Source organism: Bos javanicus, chromosome X (assembly GCF_032452875.1).
Source record: "Bos javanicus breed banteng chromosome X, ARS-OSU_banteng_1.0, whole genome shotgun sequence".
Lineage (NCBI taxonomy): Eukaryota > Metazoa > Chordata > Mammalia > Artiodactyla > Bovidae > Bos > Bos javanicus.
The window spans coordinates 82,117,058-82,141,405 of record NC_083897.1 but is presented as its reverse complement, the minus strand read 5'-3'; the positions used below and the strand labels follow the sequence as shown (position 1 = coordinate 82,141,405).

The following is a 24,348-nucleotide window of genomic DNA, read 5'->3' as shown; positions in this document are numbered from 1 at the left end:
TGTGCCTTCTGATCTCTTTGGTACTTCCTCCTCTTGGAGGAGGGTAATGGAACTATCTAGAATAAACCAACTCCCCGCCTCAAGCCTCTTACCCCAACTCCACACTAGTGATTAGATTTCCTGCAGCCATGTGCTTTTCCTCCAAACAACCCCTGACTTCCCTCTGGCAAGGCCACCTACCCTCTGTGAGTGCTTCAGCTTTTTGGCCATCCCTGTCCTCATCCCACCCCCAACTATCCCACTCCCAGGATCAAACACGGCCCAGCTGCCCCACCTCAGGACTGTGGGCAGGGCCTGAGAGGGCATGGCCCCAAGCCCAGGCCTGAAGGTGAGACTGATGGTTGGATGGAGTGCCATGTGACCCCAGGCAGCAAGTGCCACCCACCTGCCAAGCACAAAGCACATCACAAGGCCCCACTGCTGAGGCTTCAGCCTGGGATCCATCACACCCAAGCGCCAGTCTCTGTGCAAACCCAAGCCCTGCAATCCTTGGCTGGCAGAGTGGTGGGGGCCTAGGGGATAGGAAGATGTGATGGTATGGAATGGAGTAGGGGGCTCTCAGGGGAATCAATATCCTTTTCACCCAGGGTGTCACTTGGCCTACTTATCCTCACCCACTTTATGTACAATAGCTTGGAACCCAGCACTTGCTGGGTGAGCCCAGTACAAGGCATCACACAGTACGTTTTTGCCCCCTTCTTTGGCCGACTTACCTGGGGATTCTTTTCCTCAAAGTTATCTATTGTAAGCGTTGAAAAGTTGAACCAGGACACTTTTCAAGGGCCATTCTCTACTTCCCTGGTGGCTCAGACGGCAAAGCGTCTGCCTACAATGCGGGAGACCAGGCTTCAATCCCTGGGTCAGGAAGATCTCCCGGAGAAGGAAATGGCAATCCACTCCAGTACTCTTGCTTGGAAAATCCCATGGATGGAGGAGCCTGGTAGGCTATAGTCCATGGGGTCGCAAAGAGTCAGACACGACTGAGCGACTTCACTCATTCACTCACTCACTCAACTTCTGGGTCTAAGACTGCCTGGTACTGGGGGTAGAGGAGGGGTACAGAGTAAGTATCTGCCCCTCCTTTGCAGGCAACCTTTGGCATTGACTTCCTGTCTAAGATCATGTCCCTGGAGGACCGAATAGTGAGTGTTCACTCCCACGTCACTAACCCGGTACCTCAACCACTTAGGCCTATTCATCACAGTAGGGTAGCACCTACTGTGCTGTGCTTACTGTAATGTAAGCCCACATTACCTGTGGATAAAGGAGAACTAAAAAGTGAAACCTCTACAAAAATAACTAAATAAATAAGAAAAAAAGTGAAACCTCCCCAAATCACCAAACCTTGTGCTGTTTCTTATTCTGTCTCTTCTCATCTAATCTCTACCTGTATTTAACAAAGCAGCAATCTCAAATCCTTAAATCTGTTGCTCTGTAGGCTCTTCCTTAATGAAAACAATCTACTGAGATAGAACCTCTCTTAAGATGGTAGGCACTTACTTGGTTTGTGGCCATAGTCGCTACTTTTCAGGAACCCAATTTCCTTGACTCTTTTGATTTTCCCTTCATTAAATTCTAGCCTTTAGAAAGCTAGTTAGCAGCAGTTATGAAACACAGCTGGCTAGAAGCACTTTTGCAGCCTAATTTCTAGCAACATTCATGATTCAATTATTGCTGTGGTTGTCTTCAACATCACAAGTAGGTGTTATGCCGCATTTTACCTGAAAAGGGGATTGCAGGAAGCAATAGAGAGGTTGGTAAAACTAGCAAACAGGATAAAAAAAAATACAAGCATGAGTGCATAACGAAAAAAAAAGGGACTAGCAGAGAGAAAGGCAGGTACGTTATTCTCTTTGAATCTCAACTAAATGTTTCCACTCTCTGCAACACATTATCCTGTAGACATCAATTTTTTCGAGGCAACAGATAAGTGGGTAGAAGATGTATGGGCAGAGAGAGGTAATTATATCATCATCATGTTGGTAGGTAACAAGATTGATCTGAACAAAAGGAAAGATATGACTACAACTGCTTCTGGCATATCTAGCTCAGTCCCAATGGGGAGGGTCTCAGTTCAGTTCAGTTCAGTCCCTCAGTCGTGTCCGACTCTTTGCAACCCCATGGACTGCAGTGCATCAGGCTTCCCTGTCCATCACCAGCTCCCAGAGCTTGCTCAAAATCATGTCCATTGAGTCAGTGATGCCATCCAACCATCTTATCCTGTGTCGATCCCTTCTCCTGCCTTCAATCTTTCCCAGCATCAGGGTCTTTTCCAATGAGTCAGTTCTTCACATCAAGTGGCCAAAGTATTGGAGTTTCAGCTTCAGCATCAGTCCTTCCAATGAATATTCAGGACTGATTTCCTTTAGGATTGACTGGTTGGATCTCCTTGCAGTCCAAGTGACTCTCAAAAGTCTTCTCCAACACCATAGTTCAAAAGTATCAATTCTTCAGCGCTCAGCTTTCTTTATAGTCCAACTACTGGAAAAACCATAGCTTTGACTAGATGGACCTTTGTTGGCAAAGTAATGTCTCTGCTTTTTAATACTTTGCTCTATTTACTTGGGAGATTTACCTGTGTCAGGGATTAGAGCTTTGAGGCTTCTTGGTCCTAGGGAAGCATCATTATGCCTCAGAAAGGACTATCCCTATCCAGTAACTCTGGGTCAGAAGGGGGTCTTACCACTATCTGATCACTTACTTCATTTCTCATTTATCTAGACAAGTCTCTACAGAGGAGGCAGAATTTTTGAGCCCAGTGCCAAAACCAGTTGCAATGCAAAAAATATAACTCATGTCTCTTTATGATCTCTCCATTGCATTTGTCCCTAGTTATTCACCATAGCTTACTCTTTTGGATAACCTTGGCTTGTCCTATTGTGGGGTGGGGGTAAGGTTCATCTCTATACTATGCAGTGCAAAGGCCTGGAATCATGTCCCTGAACCTGACCTTTTTCTTTTGCACAAAAACACATACACACATACACACAGAGCTATTCCAAGGCATGGCTTCTGCCCTTCTTTCCTGAGGTTAAATCCTCTCTACTGAAGGAAGAGGAGAGGATCCTTTCTCCCAGTCTTGCTGAGGTAGGGAGAGTACAAGCAGAGAAGGCAAACTTCCTTTGCTGAGGTGATGGCCAGGCCAATTTTTCTGCCTGACATATTGAAGGGGAAATGGGACTAACTTCAGCCCAAAGCAGCTGCCTGGTTTGCTTTTAGGTGAAAGGGATGATAAGATAAAAACTTCTTTTCTGTGTCTCCTAGAAGATGCCTCTGAGAGTTGAGATTTGACTCCAGCCACTTCACTCTACTACCTTCCTTCCTTAACACACACTTTGGTGGTGAAATCCAACTGGGGCCCTCCAATGAGTCAGGCATCAAAAACCATTGTTTCTATTGACAGCTTAGGACATCCCTCTGCCTAATTTGATCAATTTGCTGTATTTGGGCTTCCCAGTTTCAGTCCTCCCCCACCTCACATTTACGGTTTAAATACTTGGCTACTTATGAAGCTCTTATACAATTCCTAGGCTTAGGAGTAAAACAGAACCCCTGAAAATGCTATCTTTTTTCCTTGACCACTTCTCACAGTTACAAGGTGGAAAGTTCTTGCAGAGCCCAGGAATCAATCCCACCTGACCATGTGGGATGTCTTACTGATAAACAACATCTGCAGGGGATGCAATTCTACAGCAGCTGCTGCTGCTAAGTCGCTTCAGTCGTGTCTGACTGTGTGTGACCCCATAGATGGCAGCCCAGCAGGCTCCCCCATCCCTGGGATTCTCCAGGCAAGAACACTGGAGTGGCTTGCCATTTCCTTCTCCAATGCATGAAAGTGAAAAGTGAAAGTGAAGTCACTCAGTCGTGTCTGACTCTTCGTGACCCCATGGACTGTAGACTACCAGGCTCCTCTGTCCATGGGATTTTCCAGGCAAGAGTACTGGAGTGGGGTGCCATTGCCTTATCCGCTACAGCAGCTAGAATATCTCAAAGACCAACACAGTTCCTTCTCCATTGTTTTCTTATCTACGCCTTCAATATATGACAGGTCCTTTCACCTCAGTCTCTTATTGTTTGTGCCTTCTCCACACCATACCTACACCTCCACAATGCAGTTGCACCACGGTAGTGTCCCAACACAGAACCATTCTAAGTACCTCAAAGTAAGAACCAATTTAGGGCAAGAGGATTTTTGCCTCTTAGGCCCATGGCACCTGGCTGGGACTTTTTACCCTGTTCACTACACTTCTTAGATGAGTTGTTTTAAAACCTTTTACCCACAGGGAGAGTCTTGAACCTCAACATTCAGTAGACTCAGCCAATATGCCTTTGTGCAAGTATCTCAGCCCCTAGTTTCTTACTCAGATGGCCATTTGGGGGCAGCAGAGCAAATATGAACATATATTCTATGTGGGGCTGGGGGGCATTTCACTGGTGGCTCAGATGGTAAAGACTCCACCTGCAATGGAGACCCAGGTTCGATTTCTGGGTCAGGAAGATTCCCCTGGAGAAGGGGAACAGCAACTCACTCCCGGATTCTTGCCTGGAGAATTCCATGGACAGAAGAGCCTGGTGGGCTACAATCCATGGGGTCACAAACAGTCAGATACAACTAACACTTTCACTTTCCAGGAAACACAGAGACAGCTAGATTGACTGTACCTCCAGCTCTGCTCACCAGGATGTTGCTATCTGATGATAGCACTGAGCCTCTAGAAGAGGTACCATAGTAGAGCTGGGGTTGGGGGGTGTTTATAGGAAGAACCAGAACTTCCTCACAGAGATATGTTACTATTATTTAGAACAGTTTCCCATATTTGAAGACTTACTCAAATTCATTAAAAAGAAGTGGCATGGAAACCCTGGTTGATTAGTGTTTGGCAGAGTCAGTAAATTGGTTGGTTTGTGCAAAATTTGGGGAGAGTAGATGGCGTGCTGCAATTCATGGGGTCGCAGAGTCGGACATGACTGAGTGACTGAACTGAACTGAACTAAGAGTGGGAAAGTGAGTTAACTGTGGCAACATGAGTAGAGGTGGTGCTGAAAGTGCAGAGGTGCAGCCTTCTAATTGTGATTTTTAAAAACTGAGGCGTAGTTGATGTACACAATTGTACTGTGACTGAATAAAAAGATCTTTAAGTACAAAAAAATAAAAAATATATTTAAAAAAATCAGACATTTAGGCTACATCTCAAACCAATAGCATCACTCTTCATGGGGAAGGGCCTCAAGATATATATTGAAGTTCCCCAGGATTCTTCAAGGAAAATTTGGGACTTTCATTATGGGGTACAACTTCACTCCATACCTCGTTAGATAACTTCCTATTCTTAATGGGTATTGTGAACATGTCAATGGCATTACACGTGGCCTGCAATATCTAACAATGGATTGCTAAGAACATGGCAGAAGGCTATTTGGGGGTTGGGGTGAAGACAAGGGGGAAATCAGCAAGCAGTCAGTACTACTCAATCAACCAGATGGAAATTGGGAACCGACTGCTTACTGCTATCCCTGAAAAGAAATGCATCTAAGCCTCTCCCTTAGTTTATGTTCCAGATCAAAGAATCTGGGAAAAGAGAAGACAGAACTATATTAATACTGGCTCCTGCACAGAAGTGGCCATAGTTCATGGGGGAAGAGACACCATTTCCTCCAGTACCCCTCACCCTATACCCATTCCTCAGTCATACTGCAGATAAGTTTCCTGGGTCTCCCTAACATTCTGGCCAGAAAGAGATAATTGTGAAGTACGTACAGTGTTGCTCTGTTACTTCTAGTGGTTCCTCTCTGTGGAAGAGCTTTTATTTTTATCTCAAAAGCATTTATCACCCAACCAGTATCATTCAAAAGTCACACCAACATGTCCTCAGCATTGTGTTTTACTTTTTTGCAGGGAGAAAATAGAATGAGGGAGGGGAGGAAAACATGGTTCCACTGCAGTCTCCAAAATGTATGGGTATACATTGCTAGTATAAGGATAGGATGAGATGGTCAGGCAGATTAGCACGGAGGCCCCCAAGATCCTTTTTTCTACTGATTTGTATATGCTAATGAAAATGACACAACATATGTGGAATTGCCTAGCACATGGTATTCAATAAATGTCAGCTGCTTTCTCTAGCAGGGTTCTCCACAGGCTAAGAGATACCTAAACATCACCATCCTTCTCCTTCCAGGGTATGAAGCCCACATAGAAAACTAGAGAACTCAAAGCACAGTACAGTTGGGAAAATGCAGTTGGCCAGCTGGCTCAGTGCAGGGTCTTGCTGTCTCCCCATCTTCCCGACTCCACTCTCCCAGGATGAGGCTGAGAGTAGTTTCCCAGATGGCTTCCCTGAGACCTAGCTAGCTTGTCCTAGTAGATCCCATGTGGAGGGCTGTGGGTTGCAACTCTCTAGTGCACAGTCCTCTCTTTCTGGCGATGATAATCTTGGGGAAAACAAGAAAGAAAAGGAAGAAAAGCACAGGTTATTTTCTGGCCTGAGCTCCCAACTCCCCATTACCAACTTGTGGGGCCTCTAGTAAACAGTATTTAAAGAGTTCCCACTGAGGGTTCTGCCAGGTAAGCAAAAAAGAGAGAGGCACTTACTGTAGGGAAAGAAGCGGACCCGCATGCTGATTTCTCGAGCTGTCTTCAGGATCTCAACAGCCTGGAAGGAACATGGCAGCTTGTACAAAAGAAGAGATACAACCCAGGACAGAATCATAACAGGAGGAAAGTAGTTTGCCACTCCAACCTTCTGGGTCACCAAGAGCTGCCTCCCTCTTGTCAAGGTGAAATTCTTTCTTATCAAGTTACACATTAGGCTAATCTTACCCACTGCATCCTACCTAGGATGGCTTTTAGCCTCACCACAGCCCAGGTGCTGTGCTCACCTTGCTGTGCTCAATATCTTGGAAATCCACATCATTCACAGCTAGGACTTGGTCCCCTTCCTGAAGTCCTGCTCGATGTGCATCAGAGTCAGGAATCACCTGTAATATATATAATCAAGGTAGGATAATTTCAAACAATGTAAGTGAAATTAAGTGCCATTCAAATATAAGGTACTATACTGGTTGTGTGTGTGTGTGTGTGTGTGTGTGTGTGTGTGTGTGAGAGAGAGAGAGAGAGAGAAATGATGTGGGCAAACAGGTGGCTTGCAAGGTAGGAAGTTGTAAGTGGGCAAGGACAGTCTCACTATGCCCCTTCTGTAAGTCTACTGAATCATCCTTCTCCCCAGCCTTGGGACATCAGGGTTCAGCAATCTGATAACAAAGGGAAGTAGCTATCCATATTGCCTACCAGGCAGACGCACCTTGGAGATAAAGATGCCCAGCTGGGAGGCCTTTCCTCCTCGGATGTTAAACCCCAACTGTAAGACAAGAGCACAGAAGGGGGCTCAATACAGACCACAAACACAGGAATATCTAGTAGCATCAATGTATGATAGCTTGCCTTATGTCCCTCAGAGAGCAGTCAGAAGTTGTGGAAGTGGCATCTCAGCTTTTCTGCTCATAAAGCAAGTTTCTTCACCTCCTTATCTGCTTCCCAATTCAACCCCCCCAGCCATGGCCAACTTCTGGGCCTGGTATGGACAAACCTAGCCTGGAATAAGAGGCAATTGTTTCATAAGCTCACCTGAGCTCCAGGGGGCTTCTTCAGTGTAACAATGCGGGGCAGAAACTGGGTCAACTCATTGTTGTAGTCTGGATGGTATACCCTCTGCAAGACACAGCAACCCCAGAAATCTTGTTATCAGGCTTACTACTTTCATCCAGAACACAAATGCATCACCCTGAAGCCAGGAGAAGGTGAAGTCATGGACTTAGTTTAAGCAAAACAGATAACACTGTCCAAACAGGTAGATAGATAGCAATGGGGAAATGCTAGCAGCCCAGGAGCCCCTCACTTCTTTACCTCAACAGAATGGAAATTAGGGCTCTGAATTTTCAGAATTCTCTGGCGTAATGGACTCTGGTAGGAAGATTCCACAAGAAGCTCCCAATGGGCCCAGTTGCTCAGAATCCAACTTCTAGCTAAGATTCACTCTCCACTGAGCTTTCTAACTGCCATCCTACCTTTCATATATTATCCTGTGCCTATGGGAAAAAAAATTCCTTGTACAGATGGTTCCCACCTCATGAGGAGGAATCCATGCTGGGGGATTCTCATAGGCAGGCAGGAAAACCACCGGGTAGTCATCGTAAGGAATCCGGCTGTCCATCTCCAGCAAGGACCTGGAATGGAAGCATGAATCAAAGCTGATAAAAGGGAAAATAGCCCAGCAAGTTTTAGAAAACAACCCCAACCCACTCCAAGACTGTCAGTCTATACGCTGAGCCCACTTCTAGGTAGGTGATAGATTTTGGGAGAGAAGGAAGAAAACTATCAACTTGGCTGAATATCTGGATGCTAACAACCTGTTAGATACACTATAGAAATGATCTGCTTTCTCACAACAATCTTGTGAAACATATGTTACCGTCCTCATTCTAGAGAGGAGGAAATCAGGATCGAATCTAAAACTATCTGACTACTTTCAAAATTCAACGGAATGCTGATTCCAACTATCCATAGAAACTCGGGGCAAGGCACTGCCCCACATTCCCTAATGTGATCAGTAATGCTGGAGGTCCGCAGATTGGCCTTTCCTTTACCACCAGCCACCTTCCAGATCTCTTTCCCGCATCGTGCCTGAGTCCTGTGCCCACAGCGCTGTAAAAGTTGTCTTACTACCTCTCCAACCCGTAGGCCTCAGGCGCCGAGCCTCAGCTCACCGCCAAGTCAGCCTGGGAACCGGAAGCGGATGTTAGGCTGAGTTGGAAAGAGGCGGGGTCAGGGCGCGACGCGCAAGTCCCCCTCCCATGCGTCTTCCTGCGCGCGCCGCGTGCGTGCTCCGCCCTCAGGCTGTCTGCGCTCCGATTGGCTGGCGCCTCCGGGAGTGATTTGAAACTTGGCGGTTAAACCTCTGGTTGGGACAGGGCGGCAGGAGACCTGGTTAAGGGACGTTTAGTTTGGTGAGTTAAGAGGGCACCTTAGCTTAGGATCTGCCCTTCCCGGTACCCTGGTGCTTTAGTTCTTTGTCGTCGTCTCCGCTGGGTTTTTGCTTTCCATTTCGGAGGCCACTTCGCTGTTTTCAGAGGGTCAGGGTGATGGGCAGTCCTGTCCTGGCTAAGACTAGAGAGTGAGAGACAGTGACTTTCCCGAGACAGCGATCCCGCTGGGAGGGAGAGGCTGCCGCCGTAGGCTACCACTGACTTCCCTAACCCACTACACCCTCCTAGGAGGGCCAGAACTGAAGGAGGACGCTCTCCCACTCCTGCCGACCTACCAAGGTTTATCAAAGAGCATTTTTTCTTTTTTTTTTACCCTCAGCAGAGACGGTGCGGAAGTAGGATCATGAAGGAAGAGGTGAAGGGCATTCCTGTAAGAGTGGCACTGCGATGTCGCCCTTTAGTCCCCAAAGAGATTAATGAGGGCTGCCAAATGTGCCTTTCCTTCGTACCCGGGGAACCTCAGGTGCGTAGCAGAGTCCTGGACCTCCCTCTGAACAGCTGGTGCCAAATAGCAGTGAGGGGCATGGTCTAGCCTTTCTTTTTTTCCTTACTCCTTGTCCCTTGCTTTCTCTAGGTGGTGGTTGGTACTGACAAATCTTTTACCTATGATTTTGTGTTTGACCCCTCTACTGAACAAGAGGAAGTCTTCAATACAGCAGTAGCACCACTCATAAAAGGCGTATTTAAAGGTGAGACTGGTTGATTCTTCAAACGGTTCTTGAACATATACTATGTGTCAGGCACTATGATTGGGTGCTGCCAATACAGGAATGGATGAAACATGAGTCCTGCCTTCAAAAATCCCACAACCTAAGAACTGACCCAATGAAAAGTACCTTTATGCTATATTTGCTTTCTATGGTTCTGCTTGTCTTTGACTTGTATATGTTTTTGTTTGTTTGCTCTGAAACCTCGTTAGATTTTAAGTTCTTTGATGGGTGCTGATGAGGTACTAGTTGAGGTCCAGGCACTGCAAAGCCTCTTGAGGGATTCAGAGGTAAATAATACAGCTTCTGGGCCCTGAAAGAGTTCAAAGTCCAGGGGTAGGGGTGAAAGTAGATGACTACGTACACACTGTTAAACACATAAGAAATATTAAACTTTTTGCTTCATTTTTTTTAGACAAAAGTATTTTAAATGTTAAAACCTTTGAGATTTCCTAAAGCCCCTGAATACACTGTCCAGTTAATAATCTTGATTACAGAAGAGAAGCCAGGGCTTTAGTGTTATTTAAGACTATGGCAAAGTTCTGAAGAAGGGAGCAGTGCCAGAGGGGGTGTCTAATTGTTAGTCTAATACAGTGGTTAGTCAAGATTCAAAGGATTTAAAAGAAGTAGAACCATGGCATACTAGTCCTTCAAAGTCAAAAGGGATATTTACACATCATCTAGTCTATTTTTCTTTCCATCCAAAGAAAAATACTTTCTAGCAATATCTCTGTTAAGTCAACTTCCAGCATCTGGTTAAATTTTTTTTCTTTGACAGAAATATCACAGATTGGTTTTTGGACTACTCTAATTGTGTTAGATTATATTGAGATGAAATTTGCTTCCCAGTAATTTCTACTCAGTGACATTAGTTCATCCCTCTAGACAAACAGAAGCCTTCTTCCAGGCAACAGCTACTCAAATTTTTTTTTCACTTTTTAAAATGATGTCATGGCTTAAGACACATTGAACACTTTGTTTCAGATTTTTAAAATAGTAAAGCAGTAATTTCAAACTCAATTTCAAACAAATGTTGCAGGAACAGCATAAAGTACTTTTTTTTTCTGAACCCTTTGACATGAGTTGTCAAAGGGTTGACCTGATGGTCCCCTGAATACTTTAGTGTATATTTGCTACAAACAGGAGCTTTCTCCTATATAACTACAATACGACCATCAAAATCATGAAATTAGCATTGTTACATCACTACCATCTGGTACTCAGACTTCATTCAAGTTTCACCAGTTGTCCCAATAATGTCCTATATAGCAAAAGGATCTAGTTCAAAGTCATATGTTGTATTTAGTTGTACTGCCTCTGTAGTCTTCTTTATTATAAACTCATTTGGTCTTTTGACTTTCATGATCACGACAGTTTTGAAAATCACAGGCCAAGTTTGTAAATGATGTTTGTTTATGATTAGATTCAGATTGTATATCTTTAGCAGGAATATCGCAGAAGTGGTGCTGTATTCTTCTCATTGAATCCTACAGGACAGCACACAATTTTGATTTGTTCTATTACTACTGATGTTCTTTATGATCATTTAAGGTGGTATCTGTCAGATGTCTCCACTATAAAGTTAATTTTTTTTCTATCTATATATTTGGAGGACCATTATTTTATTCTAATTTTCTTCTAATTAACCATCCCTCCTTTCCTTTAGCCATTCCTAAAGAAAAATATGGCATCCAGACCCTGAATTATTCTGTTATCTGTCACGGAATGTACCTTCACAACTTCATAAGAATGTTAAAGTTCTACTTTTATATTCTGTTTCTTTTTTGAAAGTGTGGTGTTTTTTTTTTGTTCATATATTAAAAAAGCAAGGCTTCATTCAAAATATGAATTACATAATTATAAAATTATTACATACTAAATAGTTATTCCAGCATTAAACTGATTTCTGGAATCCTTAAACAATGTAGTGTGTTTTGCAACCATACTCAAATTTTATGTTTTACATACAAAATATGTTCTTTACATCAAAGTACATATTAACAAAACTAAATTCTAGAAATCATATATCCTCTAAGACTACTTAATGAAAAGTCCTTAGTAAGGAATTAAAAAAAATAATACATCCATTTGATAAATATTTTTGTAGAACTTAAATGAAATTTATCTCTGGAATTATTTTTTTAGTAAATATACCCTTTGTCAAACAGTTCTGCAGATGAATGGCAAACACTTATTTCTAAAATGAAATGGCACTGGAAAATAGCTCGTGAAATTTCTTCAAAGTAAAAGTATATCCTTTACTTGAGTTTCAAGAAGTTGTAGCTACTTACTATATTAATAAAAATCTGAAATAAAATTATTCCCTGTTAATCCCTTTACAGTTTCTTAAAAAAAATTAGTGGAGATAAATTATCTACCAGCTTTAAAATCTAGTTATGTTCACTGAACAAAAATAAATTTGGTTTCAGAACATTGCCTGTTAACAGTGAAGTATTATAAATAGTCCATGTTAAGCTTTTCTCAACTCATTTCTATAAAATATTAAAAATAAAATGGGAGAAACATTCAATACTTAATGGAAGATACCAACATCTTTCCAATACAGAATTTAACTCACAAAAAATTTAAATAAAACCTTAAATGTTTTAAAAAATACAATACCAAAAAAGTTTCTAAGGTAGATTTGCTTCAAAAATGTTAGTGCGTTTAGGATTAACTAGCTTTCAAGCATTGATACCTTTGGAATACAACTGTATTCCAACTTTAATTCATAAGAATTTTAAAATTATACATTCTAGTTTATAGTTCTGAAAAAAATCTGAACTAAATTGCTCTTTCAAAACATCTTTAGTTGTCAGGAAAAAAAATATGTTGGTCACTAGTTAATAAACTGGTTTTAGCATGAGAGGTCCTCCTTTTTGTTTAATGAAAGTTTTCATTTTCTATTTTGTGGTATTGCTTTTATATGAAGAATAAGTAGAAAAAAATAGCCACAAAAGTGTCAAAATGACAGCATCCTGTTTCTGACAATATATACATACAAGGGCCAAGTTACACATTTGGAAGTGACTGCTGTAAAACTAATCTGAGCTGTAAGTGCTAAAAGCAACAGCAGAACAGACTGTAGACTTTAGATTCACAAGCCTCAGATTGACAAGGAGAGTTATATGGAGAAACTCCTTGATGCTGCTCTTTCAACAGTGCAGTGGAGATTAGATTAGGTATTAAACCACAAGAACTCATTCTAATGGCTTTGTAGCATTTGGAAGAGAGGGCAGAAGATACATTACCTTGGCACTTTAGGGTTTTTGTGGACACATACCACCAATATTTGCCTTTCACTTACTGTAAGTGTAAAAGTGCTTTTTAGTTAATACTTAATAGTTAAAATGTTTGCTTTAAGAAGCCAGTTAGTAACACTTCCAAGATTTGAATCAAATTTAAAAAATTCTGCAAAGTACACAGAAAGCAAGAGTTAGTAACAATATATATTATTGTTTGACCAAGCTGTCCTCAGAGTAAGCTAGTTATTACACAATATAAAAATGACAGCCTCCTATTCAAATTTATTTACTCTAGATGTATATAGCAGGGTGGGAGTTGGAGTGCTCGGTTGGCTGTTTCCCATGCTGGGACTACTCGTGTGGGCACTTGGTTCACTGCTTGGACCTCCCACTGGGCTGTAGTTCCTCTGACTGTGACGGCTGAGGTTCAGGGCTGGTAGGAAGAGGAACTCTAAGGGATACTTGCCAACACTACAAAAACTACTGCCTGGGTAGAGGGCTGCTGCATCAGAGAAAGGCTTCTTCTTGGTGCAGGGAACTACATCAGGGGGTGCGAGGTTTTGGTTTTCAAGTGGCAAACTGGACAATTGTCCTGCTAGAGTTGAGAGCTGGTTTAATGGGTTGTCAACCATGAGTTCTTGGGGGTCTCTTGGCAGGCCCCCTGTTGGTGTGGGTTTTGCCATACTTTCATAGAAGTCACTCTGGATGTTTGGGATTTCATAGGTAAAATCATTAAGGTAGTCTGGCTCCTGAACCACTGTGGAAGGTGGGCTTAAGTTGATTAGTGCTCTTCTGCTATAGCTCAGATTGCTAATTTTCTTCTGTAAACCCCTGCACATTCTCTTGCTGCTTAAGGAAGACCTAGTACCTTTAACCTAATACCATTTTAGATTTGTGCTTTTGATGATGGGACAGGATGCTTCAGTCACTGCAGCAAAAGGAACACAATCCACATTTGTGTGGTTTTTCTCCTATATGGGAACACATATGGGCTTCCAGATGACGATCATAGGCAGATGCAAATGGGCATAAGTGACATCACTGAAGTTTCTCACCTGTGTGGATTTAAATGTGTTCAGTGAGCCAGGTGGTGCCTTTGCTGGCATAGTTGCAGTATCAACACTTGAGCTTTCCATCAAAGGTCCTTTCAAACCCATTTACTAACATTCCTGAGTTTTCATCCAAGGAAACTTCAACAGATGGGGGATTGATTCCATTTTGATTACCATCTGTTCCAGCTCCCTGAAGAGCCTCTGCTTCTTTGTCCCCACTAACTGATCCAGAAATCATGTTGACATGATGAGTCTGCTGAGTCAGGAATTCCTGAAAATCTTTCATGAAGTCCAAAGGCTCTGGTTTCTTTTCACTCATCTTTGTTTTTGAGATACTTATATGGAGGTTACAGTTCGTTATACCTTTTCACCCCAAATCAATTCCCCCCTTCTCTTGCCACTCCAACATTGATGAAATGTAGAGTAATTTAAATTTACTCTGGAGACACACCAAGGGACTCCAGAAGGCCATGGAGGGAATTTCAACTAAACTGAAAAGCCATACAAAGTTCACCTGACAGCCACACTGAGTAACCCTCACCACCTTGTTCAACGCTGCTGCTGTTATCATCAGTGTCTTTGTCACTGCTGCTGTCCTGTTTGTGTGTCTCCAGTTCCCTTGCTTTCATATTCTTAACTTGGGAAACTATGGGAATTATAGTCTGTAGAGGCAATATAAAGTAGAAAGTGATTTCAATGTATATGTGTTTGGTTAATATTGCTCTCAGCTGCAAAGATAAAGCCAGTATTTTTCAGTCAGCTCAACAGCACCCTGAGTTTTTTGTAAAAAGTGCTGAGGCTTGATTTCCCCAGTTGTTAGTATATATACATATCTGTGATATTGTAGATGACTATGAAATGTTATTCTCTTGCCCCAGAGTCATGCCAGTTGATATTAGCAATCTATTACAGTGAAAATCTCAATGTAACATCTTAAGATCTTCCAGAACATCAAGGTCTTCATTTAGATGAGTCATTTCAGTTCAGTTGCTCAGTCGTGTCCGACTCTTTGCAACCCCATGAATCGCAGCATGCCAGGCCTCCCTGTCCATCACCAACTCCCGGAGTTCACTAAGACTCATGTCCATTGAGTCAGTGATGCCATCGAGCCATCTCATCCTCTGTCGTCCCCTTCTCCTCCTGCCTCCAATCCCTCCCAGCATCAGTCTTTTCCAATGAGTCAACTCTTTGCATGAGGTGGCCAAAGCATCGGAGTTTCAGCTTTAGCATCAGTCCTTCCAAAGAACACCCAGGACTGATCTCCTTTAGAATGGACTGGTTGGATCTCCTTGCAGTCCAAGGGACTCTCAAGATTGTCTTCTCCAACACCACAGTTCAAAAGCATCAATTATTCGGTGCTCAGCTTTCTTCACAGTCCAACTTTCACATCCATACATGACCACTGGAAAAACCATAGCCTTGACTAGATGGACCTTTGTTGGCAAAATAATGTCTCTGCTTTTGAATATACTATCTAGGTTGGTCATAACTTTCCTTCCAAGGAGTAAGCGTCTTTTAATTTCATGGCTGCAATCACCACCTGCAGTGATTTTGGAGCCCTAAAAAATAAAGGCTGACACTATTTCCACTGTTTCCCCATCTATTTCCCATGAAGTGATGGCACCAGATGCCACGATCTTCCTTTCCTGAATGTTGAGCTTTAAGCCAACTTTTTCACTCTGCTCTTTCACTTTCATCAACAGGCTTTTTAGTTCCTCTTCACTTTCTGCCATAAGGGTGGTGTCATCTGCATATCTGAGGTTATTGATATTCCTCCCGGCAGTCTTGATTCCAGCTTGTGCTTCTTCCAGCCCAGCGTTTCTCATGATGTACTCTGCATAGAAGTTAAATAAGCAGGGTGACAATATACAGCCTTGATGTACTCCTTTTCCTATTTGGAACCAGTCTGTTGTTCCATGTCCAGTTCTAACTGTTGCTTCCTGACCTTGAGGTTTCTCAAGAGGCAGGTCAGGTGGTCTGGTATTCCCATCTCTTTCAGAATTTTCCACAGTTTATTGTGATCTACACAGTCAAAGGCTTTGGCATAGTCAATAAAGCAGAAATAAGTTCTCTCAAAAAGGAAAAAAAAAAACAAAGGACATACATCATATTGAATCATACTTAAATGATGACATTTCTATGAGGAACCTGATAATAGGGTTCCAATGAAGACTTTGTTAATCAAAGAAATACATGTTGGAATCCCTTCTATCTATGCATTTTCTTTCTTTCTTTCTTTTTTTTTATCTATGCATTTTCTAAGACTTCCATTTAATTCCCATAATTTAGAATTGTTCAGGTAAAAGAAGAATTCTAAAACTCTGAATGGCTTTTAGACAGTGACTTGGTCAATATCATTATCTCAGTCATATCTTTTTAAGTGTTTTACTTCCTAGCTTTTAAGAGCTAGCAAGAGAAGCACACATGTGGGTTCGATATTTTTCTTCTTTGCCTGTTTGGAGTAATGCATAGTCATGGCACCCATATAATTGTTCCTTGTGTCTGACATTCCCAAGAGATCCTTGTGTTCAGAGAGCAGTCTCAGTTCTGCTACAAGTAATTACTGAAGGAAATGGAGGGTATTGATTGGATGAAAATATTTGAGCCATCACTACACATGTGACTTCTGTTTTGCCAGGATACAATGCAACCGTCCTGGCCTATGGGCAGACTGGCTCTGGAAAAACCTATTCGATGGGAGGTGCATATACTGCAGAGCAAGAAAATGAACCAACAGTTGGGGTCATTCCTAGGGTAATACAACTGCTCTTCAAAGAAATTGATAAAAAGAGTGACTTCGAATTTACTCTGAAAGTATCATACTTGGAGGTAAATTATTTATCTTTATTCTGAATTCAAATTTATCTTTGGGTAGAAAAATAAATGCAAATTGAATTTTTCCTGGTATGACTCAATAAATTGAATTTTTAGTAAATTGCATTTTAATAAATTGATAGAGAAAACTTACTGGCTCAGTTGGATCTGGCTCTCACCCAGTCCTTTCCTTGTTAGAATAGTCTGTTTAATCAGATTGTTAGAGAAGTTGGCATTCCCATATAAAAAGAAGATAGGAATACTTTGAGTTTGGCCTCTATTATTGATTCCCTGTAGAGTCTTTAGAAAGTATCCCTTTACTGTTTTGAGGCTTGAGTGATCATGCTGCTACTCCATGAAGAATGTTTATAAAAATTGGTTGAAGTTTTGAGCTGTGTAAGTAATGATAGAGTGTTTATTCAACAGATATTTATTGAATACCTACTGTGTTACAGGCCCTGTTCTAGGTATTTGGGATATATCAGTGAACAAAACATAAAAGTCCCTGCCTTGGTGGATATTTTCATTCTAGTATATAGTAGTATACAAATAGACCGACCAATTACATCTAGCCCTCATGATACCAGAAACACATACCTAGAGAACTTACAACTTCGGATAATCTACCTGGTTGATTCCATAGCAGTGATGTCTTATCTTTAAGGAGCAGTAATTAAATGTATATAATTTAACTAACAAACATGGTGCTTACTATGAAACAGTACTTAAAGTTCTGGTTGTTGTTGAAATATTCGTTGCCATTCACCCTCCAATAAGGACCTATTACTTACATTTTAACAAAATCAGTGAAGGTGATGTTATGACCATCGAAGAACTGAATTTAGATACCCACGTAGCTCTTCATTATGTCTACTATTCCTAAGAAGCTCACTCTCAAGGTAGCAGTTTTAATTTTGTTACAAGTAATAAATGTGAATTTATTCTTATAAGTATCAATTATTACATTTAGGGTTAAAATCCTTTTCTTAATTATAAAAAATATGTTTGTTGCAAAAAAAATTTTTTTTATATAGAAAGTCAAAGAATTTTAGAAATCACTTGTGGTCCCACAACTCCTTGATTACCACTGTTGACATCTTGTTTTTACCACTTTGTTTTCAATAATGCCAGATTTACAATGAAGAAATCTTGGATCTTCTATGCCCATCTCGTGAGAAAGCCCCTCAAATAAATATACGGGAGGATCCTAAGGAAGGCATAAAGGTGTGTTTGTCTCTCATTTGATGTTATTTTCAAATATTGGCCACTTCTAACTGTTCACACTCCCTTTATTTGCCACTGTGGTTTTAAATGACTGTTAGTACCTCCGTCTTTTAAGTTCTGTGTGAATTAGGTCCTAATTTCCTTTGTTAATCTAGAATTCCTAGATGGAAACTCTTGTGGAGAAGGAAGTTTTACCACCTTCTTACCTCTTGCTGCTGCTGCTGCTGCTAAGTTGCTTCAGTCGTGTCCGACTCTGTGCAATCCCATAGACAGCAGCCCACGAGGCTCCTCTGTCCCTGGGATTCTCCAGGCAAGAATACTGGAGTGGGTTGCCATTTCCTTCTCCATATTACCTCTTGAAGGAATGCTAATATCAATTAAATATTTATTGGCTATTTACAGAGTCCTGAGGCTGGGCTGTCCGGTATGGTAGTCACCAGCCACAAATGGCTATTTAAACTTAAATGAACTGCAATTGAATATAGTTTGAAATACAGTCTCTCAGTCATACCAGCCACATATCAAGTCCTCATGTGATTAGTGGCTACTGTATTAGATAGTACAGATATGGAACATGGTCATAGAAAATTCTGTTAGCCCTGTAAGAGACATTGTGCTAGATCTCTGTAAGGATATTTAGAAAGTAACATGATACAAAAATTTTGCGTTTACCATAGGAAGAAGAAATCAGTTATTTGAGAGGCTTCTGTCACATGGTATAGATGTAGGCTGAAGACCTGTAGCTGAACAAAGTTTGAGGCAAGGTTGGGAGTTCTGTATATGGGAGTGGGCCAAATCCAGAAGCCGGTGTTGAAAACAGGCAGAGTTTGGTTCTAGCAGCAGCTTGAGTGTTCAGGAGTTGGAGAATTTGAGGAGGGGAGTAGATAAGAATAGGGTAGTGCAGACTTAGGACAACTTGGTAAAATAATACCTTTTGCATCTCCCTCTCCTCTCTGCACCGAAAGTTGAAATTTAGGCTGCAGGAGCCTGAGAGGCAGGTGCCTGTGCTTCTGAAATTTTTTTCCTTCTGAGCCATTAAGTCATTAGCCAGGCACTAAGGCAAAGCTTGAAGGATCAAACCTATTTTGAAAGCCTGATAAGCGTGGAATACAGGAAGATAATTTGCATGGTGGGGATAAGAAACCTGGGTAAGATGCATGCTATCACCGGAAAGAATGTTGGTACTTAGCCAGCTTTTGACTGACTAAGATCTTCTGTGTGTCTAAACTATACTAGAGCAGGAATTAAATCCCAAAAACTATTTGAGGGGAAATTTGCAATACAGAGAAGTGTGAATTTCTGATTCAAATTGTGGTGGGTAAGGAAAAGTTTGTAAGTACTGTTCAGATGGCATGGATGGTAAGAAGTAAGTAAAGAAGTAAGGGCATTCTTGTAGTAAGGAATAGCTTAAAGCAGGAAAGCAGAAAATGTACTCATGGGGGTAGTGAGACTAGGTCAGTCTGTCTGGATTAAAGGATATGTCTTAGGAACTAATAGGAGCTATGTTAAGACCAGATTATGAAGCCAGACTAAAGAGCTTAGTTTCTATCTCTGTGAATAGTATATAAGCTACTTAATATTTCCTGTGGCTACTTTTATCAAGTTTTTATCTTATGTGTATATCTCTGACTAAGTTAGCTCCTGGGAGGTTAGGAGAATATCTTAAAATCTCTTTGTACTCTCATTATTTCACATGGGGCTTAGGAGTTTGGTGACATTTTAGGAAGCAGGATTTTCAGAAGGCTAAACAAGAATGGATTGAAAAGGAGAGACTAGGATGAGGGAGGAAAATTTGGGGAAATTGCCTTATTTTTCAGGCATGTGAAGTAATATGGGTCTGGATTAGACAGGTAGATATGGAAAGGAAAAGGAAGCAATGGATTCAAAAGAAGAATTATGGAGAGTTGGTGATAGATGAAATACGGAGGAAGAGGGGGAATTAAAGGCAAATCTGAAGTTTTGAGAATAGAGATCTAGAAATGAAGAAGTAGTGGAGAGAATCACTGTTGGTGGAAGGAAGATGAGTTTGGTTTTGAAATGTAGGACTAGAAATTAGGGCCACAGATGTTGATTTGGGAGTTATGGCATACTAAAACTGTAGCATATTAGGGCTAGAAGGGACTTCATTATCATCTAGTTCAATCTCCAGAGGCTCCAAGAGATTTTAACTTGTACAGCTTCTCCTGGGTAGATACAGTACCAAACCTAGGATCCTGTTTTCCTAATCCAGTGGAAATTGTATCATGCTATTTTCCCTAGTGAAAATGAAATATAAAATGGGCCCAAGATATAGGAAAGAACATAGGGCCACATGGAGGAGAAAGTAGCAAAGAGAACTACTACAGCTATTTGTGTTGCCCTTACTATTCTTAGGGCCAAAGCTTACCTTCACTTGAGGCTCCCTGGAAGGCACTTATCCATTGCTACCCTAAAATGATGAAGTATTTGAAGTTGAATTATAAGGGTTTTTTCTTTCTCTGAATTAGATTATGGGACTCACTGAGAAGACTGTTTTCATTGCTCTGGATACTGTTTCCTGTTTGGAGCAGGGCAACAACTGTAGGACTGTGGCCTCCACAGCTATGAACTCCCAGTCATCTCGATCTCATGCCATCTTCACAATCTCCATAGAGCAAAGAAAGAAAAGTGACAAGTAAGTTACAGTTTAAAGAGTTAAGATTTTTAATGTTAGTTCTACTAAAGTTGAATAATAGATTGCTTCTTGATTTGACAAATAATCAAACATCAGTACTCTGAGTACTAGTAATGAATCAATCCATTTAGACTGACTTGAAAGAAAATGAGAGCAGGAAGGTAGGCCTTGATACTCACCTGCCCTCAAAGTTGTGTACCGTTCTCACTTGCTGCTGCTGCTGCTAAGTCGCTTCAGTCGTGTCCGACTCTGTGCGACCCCATAGACGGCAGCCCACCAGGCTCCGCCGTCCCTGGGATTCTCCAGGCAAGAACACTGGAGTGGGTTGCCATTTCCTTCTCCAGTGCATGAAAGTGAAAAGTGAAAGGGAAGTCGCTCAGTCATGTCTGACTCTTAGCGATCCCATGGACTGCAGCCCACCAGGCTCCTCCATCCCTGGGATTTTCCAAGCAAGAGTACTGGAGTGGGGTGTCGTTGCCTTCTCCACTGTTCTCACTTATGTCCTGTTATTTTCATAGGAATAGCAGCTTTCGCTCCAAGCTGCATCTCGTAGACCTTGCTGGATCAGAAAGACAGAAGAAAACCAAGGCTGAAGGGGATCGTCTAAAAGAGGGTGAGCGTAATTAAGGCCACAGTCATAGATAAAAACCTCTAATACTCTTATTGCGATTGTTGGTGTCTTGACTGGAATATTTCAGGTCACGTTCTAACAATACTGACAATTCAAGTTTGAGGCTGATTTCAGAAATAGCAAAAAACTGTTTCTTTCCCTTGCACTAATTTCCTAATTTAGGTATGAGATTTGGATCTGGTCCTTGGTTTGATTTCATCTGGCCCAGGCAAGTTTTAGTTTTTGTTTTGTTTTATCCCCAACCACTTATAATTAAAATCAGTATACTGATACTGTCATTCCAAGTATTCACTCTCCTTCCCCAGATGTTGTCACTTATAAACCTCATCAGCATGGTTTCCATATCTTCATTTAAATTGTTAGATATAAATGATAATGCTCCTAAGGCTAGAAGAACCCCATGGTGTATGCTATTAATATTAGAAACCTTCATCCAGCATGCTAGTGACCTGGTAATCTGCATGCTTTGGGAATGGTCTTTCAAGCAATTATTAATCTAGCTAACAAAAATTAACAACCAGCTCCCATTTCTCAATTTATACTTATTTATCTTTTATGTCATAAAAGATTTTGTCAAATGCCTTGCTAATATCCAGATATACTTTACCATATTTCTCATGGCTACCAGCTTACTAACAGTGCAAAAAATAAATAAGGATTAGCCTAAATCGACCATTTCTAAGTGAATTCAAGCTGGCTTCTAGTGCTTATTCTTCCATTTCTAGGTTCTTGCAAGCCATCCTTGTGATACTCCATCCCTGTAATAATCTAGAAGACTTACATCAAACTTACTGGTCTGTAATTTATGGAATTAACTTAACCTTTTTTTCCTGAAAATTGAAATTACATCTGCCCACTCTTCTGGAACATCCTTCTCCGTGATTCCTCAAATATCATTGACATAGCTTCATCATTCTTATTTGAAATTACTTGCAGTTCCCTCAGCTATAATTCATCTGGTCCAAGATATTTGAACTCTTATTAAAGTAGTTGAGTTCTCGCTTACTACTTTTTTACTCATATTGGGCTTCAGTTCCCTCTTGGGAACTGAGAAGGCAGAAACAGAAATAGTAATTGAGGAATTTTACCTCTTTGTCATTTATCATTATTATACTGCTGACACAGGGTAGAGACCTATTTCTTCCTCATTCAGCTTTTTGTTCTGAATATATTTAAAAGTGCCCTTTTTGTACTATGTTTGTACTTTTGAGATTTATCCTTCTTAAGACTATTTTTAAAGGTTCTTGTGGCTCCTTTATCTTTTTTTAGGTGTACAGTTCTGAGGGTTTTTTTTAAAACAGCTTTATTGAGATATAATTCACATGCCATAACATTCACCCATTTAAACTGTACATTTCAACGAACTTTTGTATATTCAGAGTTGTGCAACCATCACCACAATCTACTTTTAGAACATTTTCATCACCCGCCGAAAGAAACTCATACCCATTAGCAGTCACTCCCCATCCACACCCCCTTCTCTAGCCCTAGGCAACCACTAAACTATATTGCATATAAATGGAATCACATAATTTCTGGTCTTTTGTGACTGTCTTATTTCACTTAACATAAGGTTTTCAAGGATCATCCATGTTACAGCATGTATCATTACTTCATTCCCTTTTATTGCTGAATCATATTCCATTATACAGATATACAACATTTTGTTTGTCCATTCGTCGGTTGTATCCAATTTGACTATTTTGAATATTGCTCTGTGAACATCTATGTATAATTTTTTATGAGGACAAATGTTTTAATTTCTCTTTAGGTATAACCTAGGAGTGTTATCCCTGGGTCATATGATAGCTGTTTATATTTAAAATATTAACATGGGATGAATATACCATAAAACTCACTTTTTTAAAATGTATAATTCAGTGACTTTTTTAGTATATTCACAAGGTTGTACAACCATCACTACAATAAATTTTAGAATATTTCATCATCCTCAAAAGAAACCCACACCCATTAGTAGTCACTCATTTTTTTCCATTGTCTACCTCTCCCTAGCCCATCTCCAGACAATGACTAATCTTTCTGTCTTTATGGATTTGCCTATTCCGGAATTTCATATAAATGTAATCATACAATATGTGAGCTTTTGTGACTGGTTTCTTTCATTAACATCTTTGCTTTGTTCATTCCTGTTATAGCAGGTATCAGTACTTCCTTCCTTTTATTGCCAAACAGTATTCTACCACATGAATATATTAAGTTTTTATTTATCCATTAATTTGTTGATGGACATTGGGATTGTTTCCACTTTTGGTTATTATGAATAATGCTGCTGTGAGCACTGGTGTACAGGTTTTCCTGTGGATATATGTTTTCATTTCTCTTGGGTATATACCTAAGTGGAATTGCTCAAATGATAATTCTATATTTAACTTTTGAAGAACTGCCAGACTGTTTTTCATAGCAACTGTACCACGAGAAGGCAATGGCACCCCACTCCAGTACTCTTGCCTGGAAAATCCCATGGATGGAGGAGCCTGGTAGGCTGCAGTCCATGAGGTCACTAAGAGTCAGACATGATTAAGCGACTTCACTTTCACTTTTCACTTTCATGCTTTGGAGAAGGAAATGGAAACCCACTCCAGTATTCTTACCTGGAGAATCCCAGGGACCGGGGAGCCTGGTGGGCTGCCATCTATGGGGTCGCACAGAGTTGGACACGACTGAAGCGACTTAGCAGCAGCAGCAGCCCATTATCAGTTACATGCTTTGCAAATGTTTTCTTCCATTCTTTGGGTTGCTTTTTCAGTTTTTTGAAAGTGTCCTTTGAAGCACTCATTTAAGATTTTTTTGATGAATTCCTTTCATTTGTTTTTTTCTCTTATTTCTTGAGTTTGATGTCATATCTAAAAAATCGTTGCCTAATCCAAGGTCACAAAGATTTATATCTCTATTTTCTTCTAAGAGTTTTGTAGTTTTAGATGTTAAATATAGATCTGAGATTCATTTTGAGTTAAATATT

The 24,348-nt window shown here is 40.9% G+C and overlaps 2 protein-coding genes and 1 pseudogene across 9 annotated transcripts in view; 1 reads left to right on the top strand and 2 right to left on the bottom strand.

Annotated features, from left to right (window-relative positions):
- Positions 1–5,866: 5,866 nt before the first annotated feature.
- On the bottom strand, positions 5,867–8,828 carry PDZD11 (PDZ domain containing 11). Of its 4 annotated transcripts, none has more exons than XM_061409824.1 (7): positions 8,723–8,828; positions 8,124–8,223; positions 7,625–7,708; positions 7,302–7,358; positions 6,880–6,978; positions 6,593–6,671; positions 5,867–6,432 (listed from the first exon to the last, which is right to left on the bottom strand). In XM_061409824.1, exons 2-7 carry the CDS (start codon positions 8,208–8,210, stop codon positions 6,398–6,400), a joined length of 441 nt encoding a protein of 146 aa, XP_061265808.1. In that variant the 5' UTR covers positions 8,211–8,223; positions 8,723–8,828; the 3' UTR covers positions 5,867–6,397. The 4 variants fall into 4 exon arrangements, with proteins under 4 accessions (XP_061265808.1, XP_061265810.1, XP_061265809.1 ...); XM_061409826.1 differs by having other exon boundaries at positions 6,593–6,653; XM_061409825.1 differs by having other exon boundaries at positions 8,681–8,770.
- A 67-nt stretch (positions 8,829–8,895) lies between these two features.
- The window catches only part of KIF4A (kinesin family member 4A), a 130,239-nt gene continuing 114,786 nt past the window's right edge, over positions 8,896–24,348 (top strand). Inside the window, exons 1-7 of one of the 5 annotated variants that reach the window (XM_061409815.1) lie at positions 8,896–9,003; positions 9,365–9,505; positions 9,617–9,731; positions 16,685–16,875; positions 17,992–18,084; positions 20,571–20,737; positions 21,256–21,350. In XM_061409815.1, coding sequence (XP_061265799.1) covers positions 9,386–9,505; positions 9,617–9,731; positions 16,685–16,875; positions 17,992–18,084; positions 20,571–20,737; positions 21,256–21,350 — 781 coding nt within the window. In that variant the 5' untranslated portion in view covers positions 8,896–9,003; positions 9,365–9,385. Of the gene's footprint in view, positions 9,004–9,361; positions 9,506–9,616; positions 9,732–16,684; positions 16,876–17,991; positions 18,085–20,570; positions 20,738–21,255; positions 21,351–24,348 lie in introns of all 5 variants that reach the window. The other 4 variants (XM_061409814.1, XM_061409818.1, XM_061409816.1 and 1 more) reach the window with 4 other exon arrangements.
- LOC133243209 (zinc finger protein Pegasus-like) lies at positions 13,124–14,427 on the bottom strand (annotated as a pseudogene).